Below are 19,931 nucleotides of genomic sequence, written 5' to 3' on the forward strand. Positions count from 1 at the left end.
TTCTTTCTAGTTTATGTTTGACTGTCATGCATTTTGACACCTGCGCATGAACCATTAAGGAACCACAAAGTTGAACAGGGAACAAAAGTCATGTTTATTAAAAACAATAAAATAAGAATCTGATGGAGCAGCGTGGCCCTGAAGCATAAAGAAAGGTCTGAAGTATTTTCTGAGGCAGAGGTTGTAGCTGAGATATGCAAAGCTTCAGGCAGTGTTGGTAAGTTAATCATTATTGTGCTTCCAGACACACTTTGGGATTTTTTGGCTGGTGAGTTAGAGACAATGTAAGAGTGAGAATAATCCCCAAACCATTGATGTGCTCATACAAGACCAATTTGATTTATCTACAGAGGAAACAGAAGGAAATATTATACACATGAAGAGTAAACTCAGTTTTATTATGATAATAGAGCCTCATAAGTCCCAGGGCACTTTTTAATGCAGCTGTTTATAGACCAATAGTGAAAGCATAAAGTAAACAGGGACTCCATAGTGGTTACCTTTTCTATAACCAAGTGAGGATGTGTTTATCAATCCAGCCTGGAAAGCAACCCTGGAATGCTCAGATTCTCTCAAGGTGTTTGCAGAAGGACTATGATGTGTTTACTCTTGCTGAGACCACAGGCAGATCTCCCCAGCTGCAACTGGGATGATGATTTTATTTTGGGGTTTTTTTTTAGTTGCTAAAAAAGTCCTTCTACAAGTTCAGAGGAAATAAGTAATGCTATTTCCTCTGTTATTGAAAAATAATAGTTTTCAATGTGTTATTTGTTATTTAGCTGTACATAGTTTCTACATAGTGGCATTTAAGACCATTAATCTTCACCTCAGAGGTAGATTATACCTTAGCCTTTAGTCACACAAGTAACTGATCAGTAAAAACAGTTTCATTTAAGGCTAAATGCTGTTCTTATGTAAGGTTAGTGTGTACAAGTCAGCTGCATCCTCAAGTTTTCATTATAATAGACGTAACCTCATGACTAGTCACTTTGGAAAATTTTGGGTTATTCTTATTTACATTTCTGAACAATAGATAAACAAGCAAGGCTGGAGTGAATATTCTATAAACTGATGTTCAAATGGGATTTTTATGGCAACCATCTCCCAGGCTTATAGAGAATGGCCCATAAAAGAGGAAACAGCCTCGCTATCATTGAACAACTGATTTCCATAAAGGCATGTGGAACAATTCCTGGTGTAAATAGACAACATGTTGATCCTGGAAGCAGATGGGGAGCAGCAGAAGACCAAGCTGGGTCCTACTAATAACAGTTAAATTCAGGAAACTGAGGCTAAAATTCATGCAGGCTCACCAGAACTAGACAGTTAGACAATATACTAAAAATACATTAACTGGTAAAATAAGTATCACTCAGATGATTTGAAGTAAGCAACATGAAAGTATGGATCCATCCTAGTGCTTCTGGTTGTATAGTCTGGGCATTTTCTTGATTCACTTTTGGTCCTTTAGTTCCAGTTGAGTAACGTTTTACTCTAGATGAGGATTGTTTCTTTATAACTTAAATAATCTCAAGCTAGTTTGTGATCCAGTAATTAGATCACAGACAATTGGCTCTCCTTTTGTATTTGGTAAAACAGGAGATCAGCATCATGAATGTGCAGGAGCTGGGTCAATGCAAACCAAAATATCGGAAAAATATTTCTGACACCTAAATGGATCCATCTCAAAAAGAAACATAAGCAGTTCTGAATGGAATAACGTTCCTAGACAATGTAAATTGATATGACTTTACTCCTTACAGAGATGTAATCTGCACTTGAACTGAGCTAAATTTTCTTTAATACACATCACCATGACGTTGTTGTGCTTTGAAGTTCTTACATTTCCATAAAATCCTAGTTATAAATAAATATATCCCAGTTATTTAGGCGAGACACGGAGTTAACCGTATTTTATTGAGGAAAATGATCCAATAGATTTTTCTAAGTAAATATTGAATTTCTCATATTTGGCTGAAAGGATTGTAGCTACCTGAAAAACATTTGTGTTCTCTGTAGTTAAGATCAGTGTTATTACATTCTGTATCCTACCTAACAGTCTATGTTCATCTGTCCTTAGGTTGTGTTTTTCCATCAATACGTCCTATTTGTGCATAAAATAAACTTTAGATGCTGGGTTCACTTCATAGGACGAATCCAACAGTCGATACTCCAACCATGTAGAACAAGATAACATGTCTTTTTTTAAATTGTCTATGTAGTTTGTGTCAAGGCTGGTGCTTGTCATCCAGTACAGAGAGCTGACCACAGTTTGTCTACTCAGATACTTGATGATGAGTGTCACACTCATGTTGCTTCCTGCAGACTGATCCATCACTAGAGACAGGTGTCCTGACTCACCTGCATTCGTACAGTGAATGCAGGATGACTGGCAACCTCTCTTCCTGCTCCTGGTGCACTGGTCTTACAGACTGGTGCCTGGAAGTTTATCTCATTTTTCTCACAGTAAGAAACATGCAAATCCTTTCAGAGGCTTAGATATTTATGTTGTGTAATACGATTTAGACTAAGAGTCAAAACCTTTAGTGGGTACAGTTAAAATCGGATTATAAGGTAAACTTGTAAACACAACTTATTTTCTATCACTGTCTGACATCAAATTAGACTAAATGTTTCATATTCTACTTCAGTTAGAATTATAAACATATTTCTATTTGTTAAAGGTCAGAGTAAGACGGAATGTTTTTGAGGATATTTTCATTGCTGTCTGTAGATTCAGAAGTTTTCATTCACCAGTTGAACCCAAGACCTTTTTGCTTCAAGGCAATAGTATGAACAAATGAATTACTGAGCAGCTCTCGGGAATCCCTGTGCAAAGCCAATACAGAGTCAGACAGGAACTCCAATTAGTCAAACCTAAGAGGAAAAGTGCATTTCAGGTCACCCAGTCATTAATTCCTTGTTGTCTCTTAGCCGTGTGTGGTTTCATCTGTGTATAATCTCTGCTGCAGACAAAATACCTTTCAGCTCAGTGCTTACGTTAGATTCCTTTAATATGTAACTGCCTCGATGCTCCAACTGCTTGTAAAACAATTCACTATTATTGCTAATTGTGCAGGCCATTCTGACTTGTACTAGCAGTTTAAAACAATGCAAGTTAGGTTAAATGGTGTAATCTACTGACAGTGTCTACTGTATTTCTCTATGCACATTTGTTTGTCTATGATTTTTTTTTTATTACTGCTTTTGTTGGAATACATTTCTTTGACTGCAAAAGTCACCGGAATAATAATAAAAGTACAAGGAAAAACTCATTCCACCTATGCACCAGGTACTTCAAGTAAATAAAGGAAGAATCCCTAGATTGTATCAAAAACAAGGCCACACACACACACACACACACACCCGCACACCCCCCCCCCCACACACACACACAACTACTTCCACAAGGACTTACTCTTCCATTCATTTTTCATTCATTTCTATAGCCCAACTGTGACACTTATCCTAAACTTAACCATTACCACTGCATGCCTAATCCTAAACCTAACTTAAGCTCAATTCATACATTAGTCCTATACCTAGCCCCTAACACAAACACAGCACATCTTCTTATGGGACACTGGCTTTGGGTCCCATAAGGAACGGTTGGTCCCTACCATGTAGTATGTATTAGGAAAATGATACAATGTATCAAATACAAGATCACACACACGGCGTAAGCTGAACCACTTTCATCAAATTAAAGTAAGTCTGGTGCCTCTGGGCTTTTGTTGTTGTTTCTTCCTGGACTCTCCTCCTTATTGTCTTTCAGAGGTCTCCTTGCTCTGTTCAGTTGCCAATATGATCCTGCCATAAATTTTGTTTCTAACACCAGGCACTTTTAAGGAATAAGCTGTTGCTTGTCTTCATTCCAGGTATAATTCATCAGCGAATGCATCCCAAAGCCAAATTGGGTGAAATATCCCAAACAAGAGAACAGCTATAACATATTTTCGCTCTGAGTACACACTAACCTGCCTCTGTAGACTATCAGTCGGAAAAAGAAAATATGAAGAAATCCTTCAGTTTTATTGTCTTTGATGCAAAACAGCTCAGAGAGAGAGACAGATATCTCACCTCTTTGCTTGCACTTTATATTAATCATTTATTTAATGGAACAGTTTGGATCTGAGAATGTCATTTTTATTGGACTATTTTGAAAGTGCGGGTGAAGACCGACAAGTACAGCGCTCCTTTTTATCACCATCTCTGCATATTCCTCACTTACGGTCGTTTTCTATAATTCAGGAGAAATATCTAATATTCATACCTAAATGAAAGCTGTTCTATAATGTAGGGTGAAAGAAGGGTAGGATGGGAGCGAGGGACAGGGATGAAGGACCTGAGGTTTGTGGCGAACACAAGAATAATGGTGTGGGTGTTGTAGATGGGTGACTGCTTATATCTGTGTGTGGTTCAGTGGTTATAAAATATAGTGCTTTGCAAAAGTGTTTGGTTTTCTTGAGCCTCTACATATTTTTTTTCCTCACTAGAACCACAGATGCCAGTGAATTTAATTTTGATTTTATGTGACTGACTGACAAAGAAGTGCTTAAGTGTGAAGAAGAAATAAAGTGATGCATGTTTATAAAATTATGATGTGCATTAATATTCAAAGTACACAGTAGTAGTCGAATTGATGTTTGTGGCAGTAAAGTGACAAAATGTGAGAAGTTTAAATGATGACGGGTTGAAATGTTAGACTCAGACATACGAAGGACTTCTGACAGAAGTGAGGTCAAAATCATCTGAGTGAAATCTGCATCTGTAGTCTGTGCTTCTTATCCATGGAAACATCCCAATAAAGGGGGAAAAAGCAATTTTGTTGCCATTGCTATTGTTTGGTGGAAATTGTGCAACATTAAGCTGTCATAGAGATGAATGCTATCTCTCTTGATGGAAATCAGCCTCTGATTGGGGAAAAAACAGCCTGCCAGATTGACAGCAACCCTCCCGTGTTGGTGATGTAGGCCATTGCTGTCTTGCTACATCGTGTCTCAGTTGAGGGTCATATTCTCACCACTCTTTTCTACACGCCTCAGTGACTTCATCGGCTCTCCTCCGCCTCCTCATCATCTGTCCATGTGTCGCCTTTTCTCTCTGTGTCTGAATTTTTATTTTTTTTATTTTTTTTGAGCCTTTTCTCTGTTTTACTCTGTCTTCTCTTCTCCAAAAACTTCTTTCTTTGCTTTTCTTCAACTCAAGTCAGGAATAACTCCCAACTCGTTGGATCCATCATCCATTCAGATTTTTCTTTTCTTCTCGTTTCAAATGTTGTCCATGCTAATTAAACACAAAAACCTCTCCACCCTACATTATCTCATGCTTTTGGCAAAACTTTTTTCAACCACCCATTTTTCACAACAAATATACCTCAGTTCTGACTGACAACAAGCTGAATTGAACTAAATTGCACAGTTTATATGCAATCCACTTAATTTCAATAAATTAAAATAATTTATATGTGCTGTTGAGGCTGTGCAAGAATAAATATCTGTATTTTAAGAGGCAACTGCACCTAACTGAAATATTTATACGCTTTCAGCGCTAGAAGTTTTTGACAGTACTGACGTGTTAGTCAAAAATGCATTTCTGTCTTCATGATTTATAATTGTGATTTGTACCTGCACAGATTATGTCAACATGTAATAAATATGCAGTGCTGTCTGTGAATATGAGAATGTCTCTGGAATTGATTCATGGTTGATTTGTTACTATATTTTTAAGGTTCTAGGTCTGAGTATCAAAGATGTTTTTAGAGGAAATGACAAATGCAACAGAGGACATTTAAAATAATATATGCTGGTTGAGAAACACTAAGTTCTCGTGCTCTTCATGTTTTCATTTCTTTGTTGCCCAGGTAACCTCAGTTTACTGATTAGAAAAGCCAAGAGTATTTTGAGCCTGAGACGGAAAAGATACTTAAAGACTTCATTCTGAAGTAAGTCATGGATGGAAATAACAGCAGGATACCAGCATGAAGTGCAGGAAAGGCTGAGTGCATCGGTGAGATTATTCAGTAATGAAGACCAGGGGAGCTTCAATGACTACGTACAAAAGTGTGTGCAAGTTTAGGAAGAATAAGATCCCAACCTGAGGGCAGGATATTCTGCAGGACAAATGAGTGGTATTTAAAGTATATTTTCTGGACTACAAGGAAAAGATAAGAAGCTGCCAACAGACATAGTACAAGCCCTTCTGAATGATGAGTTCAAATAAACAACATAACCCAACTCTTGCTGACCTTTTTTTCTGATTGATCTCCCTTTCCCTACTGTCTTGTTCTTTGTTTGCTCCACTTTTAAACCTCAATCTTCATGCTGATCACTCCTGTTTGCCTCCATGTGTGTTTTGTATTCAGTCTTGCTCTGCTCCCTCTAGACTAAAGAGTCTACTTTGCTTTGTTGAATTTCTGTTCTGTGGGGGAAAAAAAAAAAAAAAAGCTCAGTGATGGGTGTCAGATGGACAAATGTCTAGCTTGTTGGTAGACTGTGGGATGTGGCTGTCTGGCTGTATGTGGGAGACTGCTGCGTCATGATAACAGCACAGGAAGGGTTGTCACAGCAACAAAAAAGACAGGAAACAGCCTTGAGAAATGTAGAAAAATGCATGGGTACAATGCTAAGGCTGGGAGTGTTGGCATTTTAAAAAGTGAGAGCTGTTTTAAATATATGGCCCCTTCTTTTCAAAACCTGGGTTTATTCTTTTTTCATCTAAAGCCCACCTACTTCAGATATAGTAAAGGCCAAAAGTATTAATACCCTGAGGAGATTTAGGTTTAAATAATATTTTCAGAAAATATCGGTTCATATTTTAAACGAAAAACAAAACATGTAGACACAAATGTAGACGTCAATCTTCAAGCAAAAGAAGTTAGACAGATATGTGTTCCAAACTAATCTATTTTAAGACTTTGTAAAATGACGACCTTTATTTCCAGTAATCAGACAGGAAATGGGCAGAGAGAAGAGGGAAAAGACAGACAGCAAATGTCCCAAGTTAGAAGCTGAACACTAGTGACATCAAGTTCTAGCCTCTGTTTGGTGTCGCCTGCTCTACTGCTACACCACCTGCCAATCCCAAAGTAATCTTTTAATTTGACCAAAATGTTTCTTCTGACTGAAAGTAACATTCATGTTTTTGAGTGACCCAGTCAGAGTTCTGACTTGAATTTGATAGGGGATCTTTGGAGTGGGTTGAAGATAAGGGATAAACTGTACCTACTATGGCAGAACACTTGTCCATTTTTAAAAATTTTTTATATATGGCATTCTATACATTATGCTGTCAACACCTAAGTAAAAGTATTGTGCCCAAAGTCTCTGAGAAACCTTCAAAATCCCAGAAAGAAAAACTGCTGATCATTGCCTCTTAAAAGTTTACTAGAAACTATCTTTTTGGAAAAGATTAGGAAATTAGAGATGGTTTTATTTATTTTGCTGTAGACTACTCTTTTATTTTTTGATCCTTCTTTGTTTTCAAGGGGGACCTCATAGTCTACCATTTATCTCTTGGTTCTTTTATTTTTTTAGAGGAGGCCTTCTTAACCAGAGCATTACAAATGTAATTCTGAGTTAATGTCACAGCTGCTCTCCCAAGGTACACTTTTATAATGGTGTGTTGTTTTTATCTGTTGCTTGCAGGTATTTTCCAAGGCTCTCGACAGGCTTCAATTCAGTGTGCCGTTTCAAATTGGTTGCCAGTGAGGCAGATGTTCTAACCCACTGAACACAATTTGCATAAACTGGGGTAAATATGAACCTTCATTTATCCTTAAAATTGCACAAGGATTGTGGATCAACTTGAAGATCTGCTAACTTTTGCAGCAGTACACATTGTGTCATGTTCTTCAGTTGGACAGTCTTGTTAAATTAGCTGCTTACTAAAAACAAAACACTCTTCAGAAACTACAGGTGTTGTCTATATTAGGAGTTCTGATAACTATTCGTAATGAAAAGGGATTTTGTCTGAAAAATGGCAACAAATTGGCAAAAAGAACTGAATCTAAAAAATGACGAAATGCAGATGTTTTTGGCTGAATTTTCAGTGTCTAAGTAGCACAACATCCACACACTTCAAGAGACACCATAAGCAGTCCATTAATCTGGTAACATAGGACATTTATTTAAATCAGTCTTTGACACAATAATCTATAGTGAAATCAGATAAATATTGATGTTTGGAGCATTTTGTATGCACTTCATGCTTTATTTCAACATCTGATTCAAAACGCAGATTGACTGTGTTTGCATTTCTATGCAAACACAGCCAACTGAAACCAGCAAATTCGTATAAGCTGACTGAATGTTCTTCCCACAAAGGGACCATAATACATGGTTATGTACTGTCAGAATAAAAAAAACAAACAAAAAAAACAAACAATTGTGCATTCTTGACAATAAGCACATGCTGCTTGTTTCACCTCATATTTGAAAAGGGGACTATCTTGGGACCTTGACCTTTCATTTTTGCCTCCTTAATCTCTGGCCAAAACCCTCAGATTTCGTTTTACCTTCAGTGCAACACAGGCAGGGCTATGGAGGTATTTTTCTGCCATAATCCAAGAGCACACATTTTCAGTCTGAAAGCAAAATTTCATATCTTTTGTTCTCAAAACATTTAATACTTTTGCTCACTTTTTATTTTGAAAGCAGAACCTCATCTTTCTTCTCAAAACTCGTAATGCTTGTTCTCAAAACCTCTCCTCCCGCTCAGACTTAGTCTCTGCTCATACTCTCTGTTTACAAAACCTTATCTAGCTACATGTGCAGTTGCTGAATTTTGCAGAAAAGTGAAAATGCTTTTTGTCATTGGTGGTGAATGTATTCTAAAACAGACATTCAACACTAAAGTAAAAACCTGATTTATACTTTGTGGCAGTTTGTTACCAGAACAAAATGCTAATTTAACACCAACTTAATTGTTGTTTATAAAACATAAGTTTTTTTGATATACTGTAATTTCACAATCTTATCTGAACCCAGATCTAATGTGGGTTCTGACTGAACTGGTAGCAGCTCAAAGGATCCAATCAGTCACAACACTTGCAATAAACTCCCTTTCTCAGAATACAAAGTGTAAACATCTTCATTATTCCACCCTTCCTAAACCAGAAGCTGGTAGATAACACATAAGAGTAAATTTTTGGATAACCGTGGTGATCTTTGTTCTCTGTCGACTGTGTGTGAGAAGGTCTTTGACACCTAAGCAACAGACGAGTCTCTGTGTCATTACGCCACATCTGTTGCTCTATATCTTCTTACTTTCTCCCTGTGCTCATGTTTAAACTTGGAGCTTCTCCAATTTTGTTTGCAAAAACAGTTTTTAGAAATAAAACAAAGAGCTGGACACGGTGCTGTCTCAAATATTTTATTTATCAAAACTAGCCAGCTGATATTTTAATAAAACAAAACAGAAAGAAACAATAAATTACTGAAGTGAAGCATAGAGTTTGGTCATTATTTCTCACAATGCAACCAAGGACATTGACTATTTTGTTTTGCCAATCTGACATCAGAAACTTTCTCTGAGTTGACAACAGCACAGTCATCTGATTGCACATAAGTAAAATAATATTGGAATAAATCTGTTTAAAAAGTAAAACTGTGTGGCACTGATTCCGTTACTTGTCGTAAGTGAACCAAATGAATGTGTGAAGGTTTCTGTAAGGAACTGTGTGAGAAAACAAAACCTCTTATCTGTTAAAAGAAAAGCGTCACTTTGGAGCTAACAATGGAATGTGCTGTTAACACAAAGAAAGTGGCAGACACAGGATGCACACACACATCCACTCACATATTTTTACAATGCATACATTTGCAATTGATTGCGTTCATTTACTCTTTAGGTTGTGTAAAATATTTCTTTTTAGTGTCATCAATAAAATGTCCAGATATTTTATTGACATTGATACACTAATTAACCCCAATCAGTCTTTCTTTTTCCTTCTAGAGTTAAAAGCAAAGTCATGCATAAACAATTTGCTGCATACAGGGGAATGTTTGGTCCCTTTCATAAACGTTGAGTTTCCCCTTCATTTTTAAATGCAACACGCGTGTATTCAGATATAGACACATTTGTTGCCGCCTCTTAGAAAAATTACGATTATTCTAGCACCATAATCTCAAATTGAAAAAAAGGCAAGTAATACAACTTTTAATTTGAATACAAATAATTCTTGCACATATATTTACCATCGTTATATTTTGTTTGTAATAAATATAGTAGTCAGATTTTTTTTTCTTTAAACTGTTTGCTAAGAGTTCCTCACTTCCTGATTCCCTCAAGTTGAAATGTGAGGTGACATAGAGGCCAGTTTCTTCAAGCCAGTTGGCAATAAGCTGGACCAGGAACCGTATTTATCTTGTCACTACACATCGAGCAGGATGGTGAGGGAGGTACAAATCTTCAATCTTCAATCTTCAAAGCTTCCTGTTAGCAGCATGAAGTGTCACCTTGGGGTCACAAAGTCTCCATAACAGCCATTAGATGATTTCTGATGGGAGACGCAGCAGAATAACGCTCACCTGTCCAAACTTCATAAATTTAAATTCTAGTTGGACTGTAACTTGGACTGTGTGCTTTGATCAAATGACACTAAGTTTAAGCTTTTTAGGAAAGAAAAAAATTAAAAACCCCCCGAACAAAAAAATGCGTTCAAACACTTACTGAGTTACCCTTACTGGATGTCTCTGGTCCTATTTACTATGAAATTTAAATGAAAGAAAAAGTAAACATAAGAAAAGAAAATAAGAGAAATAGCGTTTTATCAAATATTTTCCATTTTTAATTTGACAACTGTGAAAGTTTAGAACTTTTTTTAAAAGAAAATTTCCATTTGTATCAACCACCTGTGCTTGTTTTCTTATAATCAACAGAATAATTGTACTCATTTTAAAAGTTGTAGTTGTTTAAACTTTTCACCATCAGAATAAAATGAAACACAGAGAGGATTTACACACATCCCTATAAGGGGAGCCAATAAATTAACCCACACTTGTTTATCAGTGTTGCCTGGTATAAATTACCTAAAAACGTGACTACTGGCCAACTGGCAACATTAGAGTATTAAATGTCCAGGAACTTAACAGCCGTGTCTTGCATCACACACATGCATGCAAAACCCCTGCACTGATTGGGTTACAGTCTGACTGCAGAACCATTTCTATGTCAAGCTCTTATGTTTTTCAGCTTTTAGAGGTGAGGTAGAATGTGAAATCTAATTTTCTCTGTTGAAATCCAGCCTGCACATGAGCCTGTGTGTTAGGAAGGTGGAATGGGAGAGGTTAGAAGAAAAGTGACAGATGAACAGTTTAACACATTTATAGACATTTGCTCGGTTTTGCAAACAGTATACTGTTTTGCTGCTACTGACTGGTTTGAGATCATGCACACACCTTGCACACGCTGACCATTCACATTTCCGCAGCTGCTGCCAACTCTCACAGACTGTTCATAACCCTCCACCTTTTAAAACAAAAGGGTCTCTTCCTGAGCTATTAGACTGACACACGCACACATTCAAGTATTAATTGTATTTTCACAGGAGGCTTGCTCTTATTTGTGCAGAAAGTGTCTCACCCTGAAATACTGCTAATCTACAAATAGACGCTCTGACTGTTCAGACCCCTTTCCAAAAAAACTTCCTCTCTGTCGCTCTTCCTGAGTTTCCAGCTCTCTTTCCTCTGCAATGTGTTTGGGGTCCGAGGTTCACGGCTTTATCCGCTGCAGCAGGATTTCGCTTAGCAGCCGGAATGCCAGGAAAGCTCAGGAATGAAAATGGGCTTGGCCCTGCAGCGTGATCTGATGCTTTCTTTGATGTCTTATAAGGTGAGTGATGAAGGGAATGTGTGTTCTAAGGTGAATGAACTGACCGACACACAAAGTCAAGGGGAACATTTGAATTAAATTTGAGCAAAATAAAGCCACACTTTGCACATATGTATTGGTTTTGAGCCTAAAATTCCCTAGAGTGAATGTTTTTGTACTTCATGTTTGTGTGAAATTTGTAAAATTCAGACCTGAAGGGTTCTAGTTTGCCTAATTTCACAACTAGCAATGTGCTATTTTGGTGTAAACTTTCTCCCTCCCTCCTTCTTCCTCTCATTCACTCATTTCAGCCTCCTCCTGGCAAAGGATTTGCATGAAGTTTCTCGAAACAGTCATTAAACACAAAACCCTGCGAATGCATAAACATGAAACAAAGGAAAACCCAGAAAGCGTAAAGAGTGCACTGGGTAAATTTAGTTTTACTTAAGTCAGATTGGCATCTAGTAACGCCGTTTGAAACCTAAAGTAACTTTCAACACAGTTAATTTCTTTCAAATGTGTTTTTTTCTGTTTCCTTTTAAAGAAAAACATTATTCAGTTTAAACCGACATATTCACACCCCTTAATTTTCTTTTACACATTTTGTCTTTCCACAACCACTACACCCACAAAAGGTACTGTGTAGTTTGGGGAGGAAGGGAAATTAAAGAATAGGAAGGAGATAAAATCTGTGTCATAGATAAATATATCCCTTTTTAATTGTCAGGTACAATACTCCAAGCAACGTTCCATGGAGAACTGTTTAACTCATCATTTCAAAATGATGTTAGACAACCATAAACCTACCAAGACATGACTGTCCATCAAAGCTGAAAGGCGGGGAATGGAGAGCAATAACCAGAGAAGGAAAGAGGCTCATGGTAAGCCTGGAGTAGAGAAGAGAGCCACACTTTAGTTGGGATAATCTGTCAACAGGACAACAATTAGTTAAACAATCTCAAATCTGACCCTTATCGTAGAATTGCAAGAAAAAAGCCATTGTTGAAAAACAAAGTCACAAGATGCCCCGTTTGTAGCTCATCCAATGTATGTTTGGGACAAGGCAACTATTTGGAAGAAAAAACTTTGGTAATTATAAAAAGAGTAAAACACATTACCCTAAAAACCCATAGAGATACATGGCGGTGGCAACATCATACTGTGGGGGTGCTGTTCAGGTTTCATCAGACTCAGTAGGAATTTTTCTGATTATTAAGTATAAAATAGAAACGTATGTGTCCTTTTCCTTTTACTGTAGAATTATAATTTGTCTTGATTTATCACATAAAATCTCCAAAAACAAATTGAAATTCCTGGTTCTAATATGACAAAAATGTGACAAAGGTTGAAGGGTTTTAATACTCCTGTAAGACACAGTACATTGAGTTAAGATTTGGCATGAACAGAGAAGGCTTGAAGAAACATGAGAAATTGTCTCATCGGAAACTTTTGTCCACTTCTAAAGGAAGAAAGCAATCTATGCTCAGAGAAAGTCATTTACTTTCTGAAGCAAATGTCATTTTGTACAATGCAAGCTGCAGTGCATCAGTCAGATTGTTGCCCTCTTTTCTGCTGCATGTTTGTCAGCGGTGTTGTTTGGGATATAGAGTCTATTGCAAAACAGGGAAAATAATTCATCCATCAGTTCTAGATGCAAGAGCCGGAATCAGTGTCTCAGCGAGGAGGCTGCAGCGGACACGCACATTCGCACATTTCATGATGCGAGAGGAAAATTTCATCAATAACCCAGCGCACCCGCTGCCTCTGCTGGTGCTGGTACGGAGTGGTCTCTGGGGCATACTTCAGCACCTACAGGAGACAAAGGAAGAGATAGAAATGGATGAAAACTTAACAACTGAGCCAAACAGAAAGCACTATGACTATGAAACTAAATGTCTTAAATTATTTAATTAGAAAGAATGCCTGTGAATTTTTTCAGCAAAAGACTCAAATAAAGGAGCAAGTTTCTAAAAAGTTAGATTTTGACACATCGTGCAGGAGAATGGATATATTTTCTACTTATATAATGTAAAGTTAGTAGGCTGATCTATAAGTGAAGAGTCTGGCTGGCTGCATTCAACAGAGTCCTTACAGACTTTGTGCCAGGTGGGCTTGTCTATCACTCTTGTGGTCAGAGGGACAGAGTGGTTGGTCCCAACCCCTCTATGTGCATCACACTCCTCTCTCAGACAGACAGCTACCCACGGTGGACAGAGAAGTTTTCTCTCTCTTACTCATCAGAAATGACATTAGGACACTGTTACAGTTGTGCTCTGAGACACCAGATTTATCTGCAGTGTGGGCAAGGATCCATCAAACACCACTGACCAAGCAGTGTAGGGGAGGAAATAATTTTACTCCAGAGGATGGGAGCAATGCTGACAACCTTTAACTTGGACACCTGTAAGAGGTTTCAAAAGGGATTTGGTGTATTAAAAATACTATCACATATAAGAAAACGTCTTAGAGTGATCTGGTGATATGTTCAGTAATTGTGTGTTACAGAATGTGCTGCAGCTGTTCTACTTTAAAAAGAGTTAAACAGATAAGGATGGACAAATGTGGGGTACAACAACCACCCCGACAGCTGAAAATAACAAGCTATGCTGCAAATCCTGTATTTTATCACTCGTTCGTTTCTTCTTATTTCCAGGTTGTGTTTTTGTTATTTTGTTTTTGTTGGAAAACAGGAGAAGGTCCCAAGGGATCTCAATAAAAAATGAATATTTCCAATAAATACATGGCACAGAAAGGAAACCCTGAAGCTACAAAGAAACATAAATGTGCTTAGAGATTACTCTATAAAACAAAAAACTGGTCAGATGCTGCTCCATCATAAGGTCAACTCGGACACATGGCAGACAGACAACCCTGCATGCGCACACGTTAAGGTAGGTTAGAATGAAAGGTTTTTGAATAGGAGGTATGAGACTGGAAAAAACCCATGTATGAACAGGGAGAACATGCAACTCATCAAAGAAAGTCCCTGTCCAAAGGTTTGAATCCAGTACCGTCTGGCTGCGAGGCAACAGCAGCAACAACTCCCAACGATTGTTGCTGCTGCGTCCATAAGTGATGCAGTGAATTTATTTAACTCGGCTGGATGAAGGAATTGGTGGGGGTGTGTGTGTGTGTGATTTCCCAGCACAGAAGCTGCAGTGTCAGTAATACTTGTGTGTCGCAGTTGCTGTTTCCTTTGGTAGTAGCTGCTAAAGGAAGCAGTAACAGATCCACGATGAGACCAAGAAATCCAGAAGAAGCTGCCCATCAGACACACAAAAAATTCATAGCAGAAAAATATTCATGAAGATACGAAATCTGACTGTTCATCCAGGCAAATGCTCTTCTTTCATGCTTGCACATTTTTTGACTGTATTCCACACATTTACATGCTAACACACACAGACAGAGAACAATTACAATCCCAAATCCCACTTTTGTCTAAATTCCTATTGTGTGGTTTTTAACTCTGAGAAGAGCCTAAGGCAGAAAAAGAGCCCTGTGGACCACGTTTCAATAATGAAGCTATAGGAGAACAAAGGCACAAAGAAATGGAGGGAAGCGAGAGAAAAGAAATGAATGACAGGCTTAAAAAGCAAGAATGGTGCATTGCAAAGGGACAAATTGAAAATGGGAATTGGGAAGAATGAAAGGAGAGGGAGAAGGGGATGGAAGATAGAATGCTCAGAAGATGGAGTGACTGGAAGGAAATGAGAAGCAGAGAGAAAGAGCCAGACTGGTGCACTGTTGCTTTTGCTGTTGATGCAGCGCCGGCCTTCTTCCTTCTCCTCCCACATTGAGCGTCTCAATATATTTCTTCTTTTACATGGTCTCTTACTCTCTCGCCATCTTTTTAAGATGCTCTGAGAAATTCACTCAAGTGTGAATAAAAGTTAAATAGAAGCACATGTTTGAAAATCCTGATGAATGTTCACCAGCAGATCTTGTTTAGGTGTTTGATGGGCACTGACACATTTACAGGTATTGAGTTTGGGTATTTGCTTGTCTTTTTGTTGTTTTTTTTTACTAACAAGGCAAAAGTTTAACACTTTTACTCATATTGTTATACTTTACATTCCTACAATCCTTACATATAAAAAATCAGCTCAACAAATTAAAATATCGTAGAAGAATGAATTTATTTTAGTGATCACTCAAAAAGTGAGTCATATAGCAATTTTCCATAAACAGTGGTGTATTTTCAGATATGAATATTTTAAAATTATGTCTCAGTTGTGTCAAAACAATTAAGTGATCAAATTCAACAACAAGCCAATTAATATATTTTAAATGAATATTATTTTTAGTTAATTAATATTACAGCTGCAGTATGCAACTCTTACAAAATTTTGGTATTTACATATTTGTTAAAATTGTCAGTATGCTGTGGCAGTATGATATGAGGCAGATAATTTGTGAAAAAATAAAATCTTGCTCCTTTGCCTTCTTCCGGTGTTAACTAGAAACAACCAATCACTTTATGTATGTATGTGTAAGGAATGTTTAAAATATCTGAGTGTTTTGAATCAAATTGTGGAAACACATTAACTTTTCAAAGGTCTTCTAATTTATGGAGATAAGTTTGTAAAACAGCAGCATTTTGAAAGTTCAGACAAAAACCTGCTATTTATAGCTAAATCAATTTAAGCACAAAAAGGAGATAAAAAGATGTAGTTTCAAATGATTTACATTTTCCAATCTTCTTTTTATTAAGTTGGACAGCAGAAATCCATCTTCAGTGGATTGTATGATATTTGTACCAATTATAATTTAGTAGTCTTATTAAATCAGCAGGGTCTCATCTGAAACAGGAACCATGTTGATAGCAATATATGTTGCTGGGAGACTCACCCATTCATTGTTAATGGAGATGTCAAAGTTAGCCAAGCCACATGGACTGCTGTAACTTAATATATATCACAACAGATGTTCACGTCTCACTGTGCTGTGATAACAGGCCTGTTAGTCCCCGTGCTCATTAGCAAGCATGATGCCTTCTCGATTTCAAAAAGAATTTTAAATCTCCGCTGCCGACCTGTCCGATGTGCACGCTGTATGCCTGTGACAGCTGGGATGTGCTCCGTATGAACTCTGCTCACTAACAATAATTTTCAGAGGCGTTCCTGGGGCCCTGTGGCCATTTCCACTTCAGAGTCATGTTTGTTTTTAAAGCTGCATGGCCTGAAGACCCATAGAGCACAACTACTCAGCAATGCTTTTCAGTCGTGTTCCATGAATTTAGCAATGTATCTGGATTGCTCCACTGTTCTAGTAATTTTATATTTTGAAGATAATTAACTCCTTAAAGTCTGCCATCTTTCATCTAAAAATAGAAGTTTCTGCTGGTTAAAATAGTGAGTGTTTGATGGAGCAGTGAATCCGTTACTTCAGAACAGATCATCCTCTATGGGATTCTCTTTGACCTTGTCCCAACTTTTTTCAAACACACTGCTGGCATCAAGTTCAAAATACATTTATTCTGCAGTCTTTTTGTTGAGCAGGATAAAGCCATCAGTCATCATTTCACTCAGGTTTCAGGGAAATTCCTTTGTATTCAGGATTTGGCATTTTTGGAGATTGTGGAGTTAACAATTTCTATTGGAAGTTTATAAGCACTGATCACATGCATAAGTTGTATATTTGAGCCAGTCTTTCTTCATGATGGAATCAGTAGACAAAAAAATATATATTGTAAAAAGAAGACTTAGGTGCACATCTGAAGTTTTATTGGTGGTTTATCTAATCTATGCGATTAAATTTTATATACAGGCTCAAATATATGTATACACACTCACTAGAATTTGGTTAAAATTGGCTAACACCAAGCCCTTCTATTACCCTTCCCAAAGCTCCAATCTGAACCATGTTGAACATTTATGACGTATATTTAAAAGCCAGATCTATCTGAGAAAACCGTACAATTTAGCCAAATTCCACCATTTATGATATGAATAGTGGTGTTTTATCAAACAAGAATTGTGGAAGAAGGTGGTTGGTTTCAACAAGAAGCACCTGGTCTAGGTGAAACTCGGTAGGGGTCATTAGACCAAATATAAGTGAGTGTGTATGTACTGTACTGCATTTGAACTTGTACAAATCATGCTGACTTTTGATAATGGATAATCCACTATGTTATAAAGCTTGTGTTTCGATTTGTTGTTGTAAAATTAGCTACAGATGTTAGCTGTACAATCACTCCACTCTGGAAAAGAGCAGTTTGAAAAAAAAAAAAAAAATCAATTAAAAGCCCCAAATGTATTTAACATTTATGTCCTTTGAGTTGTGCATCCAACTAACACCTTTACACCTTTAAAGAACCTGCCTCGTGTAGTTTTGTAGTGGTTTTCGAGGGCTGACAGGTACAGCCGGTGTTCCAGTTATTGGTCCCGCAGCCACAGTTGCCTCCGCAGCGTTTCACCAGCAGACATCGAGGGAAGAAGACAGCGTTGGTGGTCTTCAGCTCCTCCCGAAGGTTCACAGAGTAATTCCGAGGTGTGCAGCTATACCGCTTGACATCGTCATGGAGACGATTCAGATCAACTGGGTATTTAAAAGAGAAAACAGAGAAAAAAATAGTTTCTAATTATTTTCTGCAAGACAACTTGTGACCCTCATATGTTTTATATATACAGTATGTATATATATATATAAAAAAAATATAAATTCTATATCGCTGATAGATGGAGTAGCTTGCCATCAAATAAGCAATTTCCCCTGTGGAATCACTAAAATATATTCTATTCTGTTCTGTTACAATTTTACTACCAGTGTCAACCCACAAACCTCCTGCAGTCAAAGAAAGATTTTACCCTCCTTTTGTCTGTTCTCTGTGAAACCCAGAAAATAATTTAAGCACCATCTTCTAAATACTGTGCAATCATCTCAAAGAAGTCTGTCATATCTTAAATAGGTCACAGTGCCATGTTATTCACTTTGCTTCCAGTGTAGACTTACTTATGTTTTGTTTATAGTACTGTTTGAGAGGCAGAGCATTTTATTATGATGCTACTCTTTAATTTTTCCATCTCTTCATGGAGTCTGGCTCTGTTGGTTCTTCTTGTCTAAAGAGAGTTTCATTCCTTCCTACTGTTACTAAATCCTTGCTCAAAAGCAATTTTGTTTGGTGTGTTGGAGGTCAGTGAGTCTGATATGAATTATTTTATAAAGTGTTGAAAAATAAATAAAATGTTTTCAGTGTGTAAACTTTACATTCCTCTGGATTCTGTTGGAGGAAAAATATTCCAACATCATAAGATGTGTTTTTATCTTAACAGTGCTCTGTGGTTCCTCCTATTAGTCTGAAATTTCATATTGAGGTCATCAAACCAAAGTTCAGATCTACCATAACTGAATAATACCTGCTGGCCTCCTCCCAGTGTCAGAATCTCACTGAGGAAGAAACTGCAATAGGTTTTCTATCACTTTAATATTGCTGCTATAACTAATGAATATTTGCATATGAAATAAGTCAATAGAGTTTCATTTACAATTTTTATATCTTCGTGTTATGAGGTAGATCTCAGCCGGCTGGTGACAGAAAAAGTAGATCTTGGTCTCAAAAAGTTTGGGCACCCCTGGTGTAAAGAGAACATTCATGAGAACATTTATCTATTTCAGTTGACATAAGTTGATAAATATACATAATCACAAAAAACAGTCAACAGCATATATACAGTATATACTGTATATATATATATATATATATATATATATATACACTGCCTGGCCAAAAAAAAAGTCGCCACCAAAAAATGGTCACACTCTCTAATATTTTGTTGGACCGCCTTTAGCTTTGATTACAGCCCGCATTCGCTGTGGCATTGTTTCAATAAGCTTCTGCAGTGTCACAAGATTTATTTCCATCCAGTGTTGCATTAATCTTTCACTAAGATCTTGTATTGATGATGGGAGAGTCTGACCACTGCGCAAAGCCTTCTCCAGCACATCCCAAAGATTCTCAATGGGGTTAAGGTCTGGACTCTGTGGTGGCCAATCCATGTGTGAAAAAGATGTCTCATGCTCCCTGAACCACTCTTTCACAATGTGAGCCCGATGAATCCTGGCATTGTCATCTTGGAATATGCCCGTTCCATTTGGGAAGACAAAATCCATTGATGGAA

The 19,931-nt window shown here is 37.3% G+C and overlaps 1 protein-coding gene across 2 annotated transcripts in view; it reads right to left on the reverse strand.

The window, feature by feature from the left end:
* Nucleotides 1-9,356: 9,356 nt before the first annotated feature.
* pdgfd (platelet derived growth factor d) overlaps nucleotides 9,357-19,931 on the reverse strand; it is a 70,860-nt gene continuing 60,285 nt past the window's right edge. For both annotated transcript variants that reach the window (XM_032546076.1, XM_032546074.1), the window contains exons 6-7: nucleotides 18,134-18,351; nucleotides 9,357-13,620 (exon numbers count right to left, since the gene is read on the reverse strand). In XM_032546076.1, coding sequence (XP_032401967.1) covers nucleotides 13,486-13,620; nucleotides 18,134-18,351 — 353 coding nt within the window. In that variant the 3' untranslated portion in view covers nucleotides 9,357-13,485. The remainder of the gene's footprint in view (nucleotides 13,621-18,133; nucleotides 18,352-19,931) is intronic.

The sequence above is a fragment of the Xiphophorus hellerii genome, chromosome 18, assembly GCF_003331165.1.
Source record: "Xiphophorus hellerii strain 12219 chromosome 18, Xiphophorus_hellerii-4.1, whole genome shotgun sequence".
In the NCBI taxonomy this organism is placed as follows: Eukaryota; Metazoa; Chordata; class Actinopteri; order Cyprinodontiformes; family Poeciliidae; genus Xiphophorus; species Xiphophorus hellerii.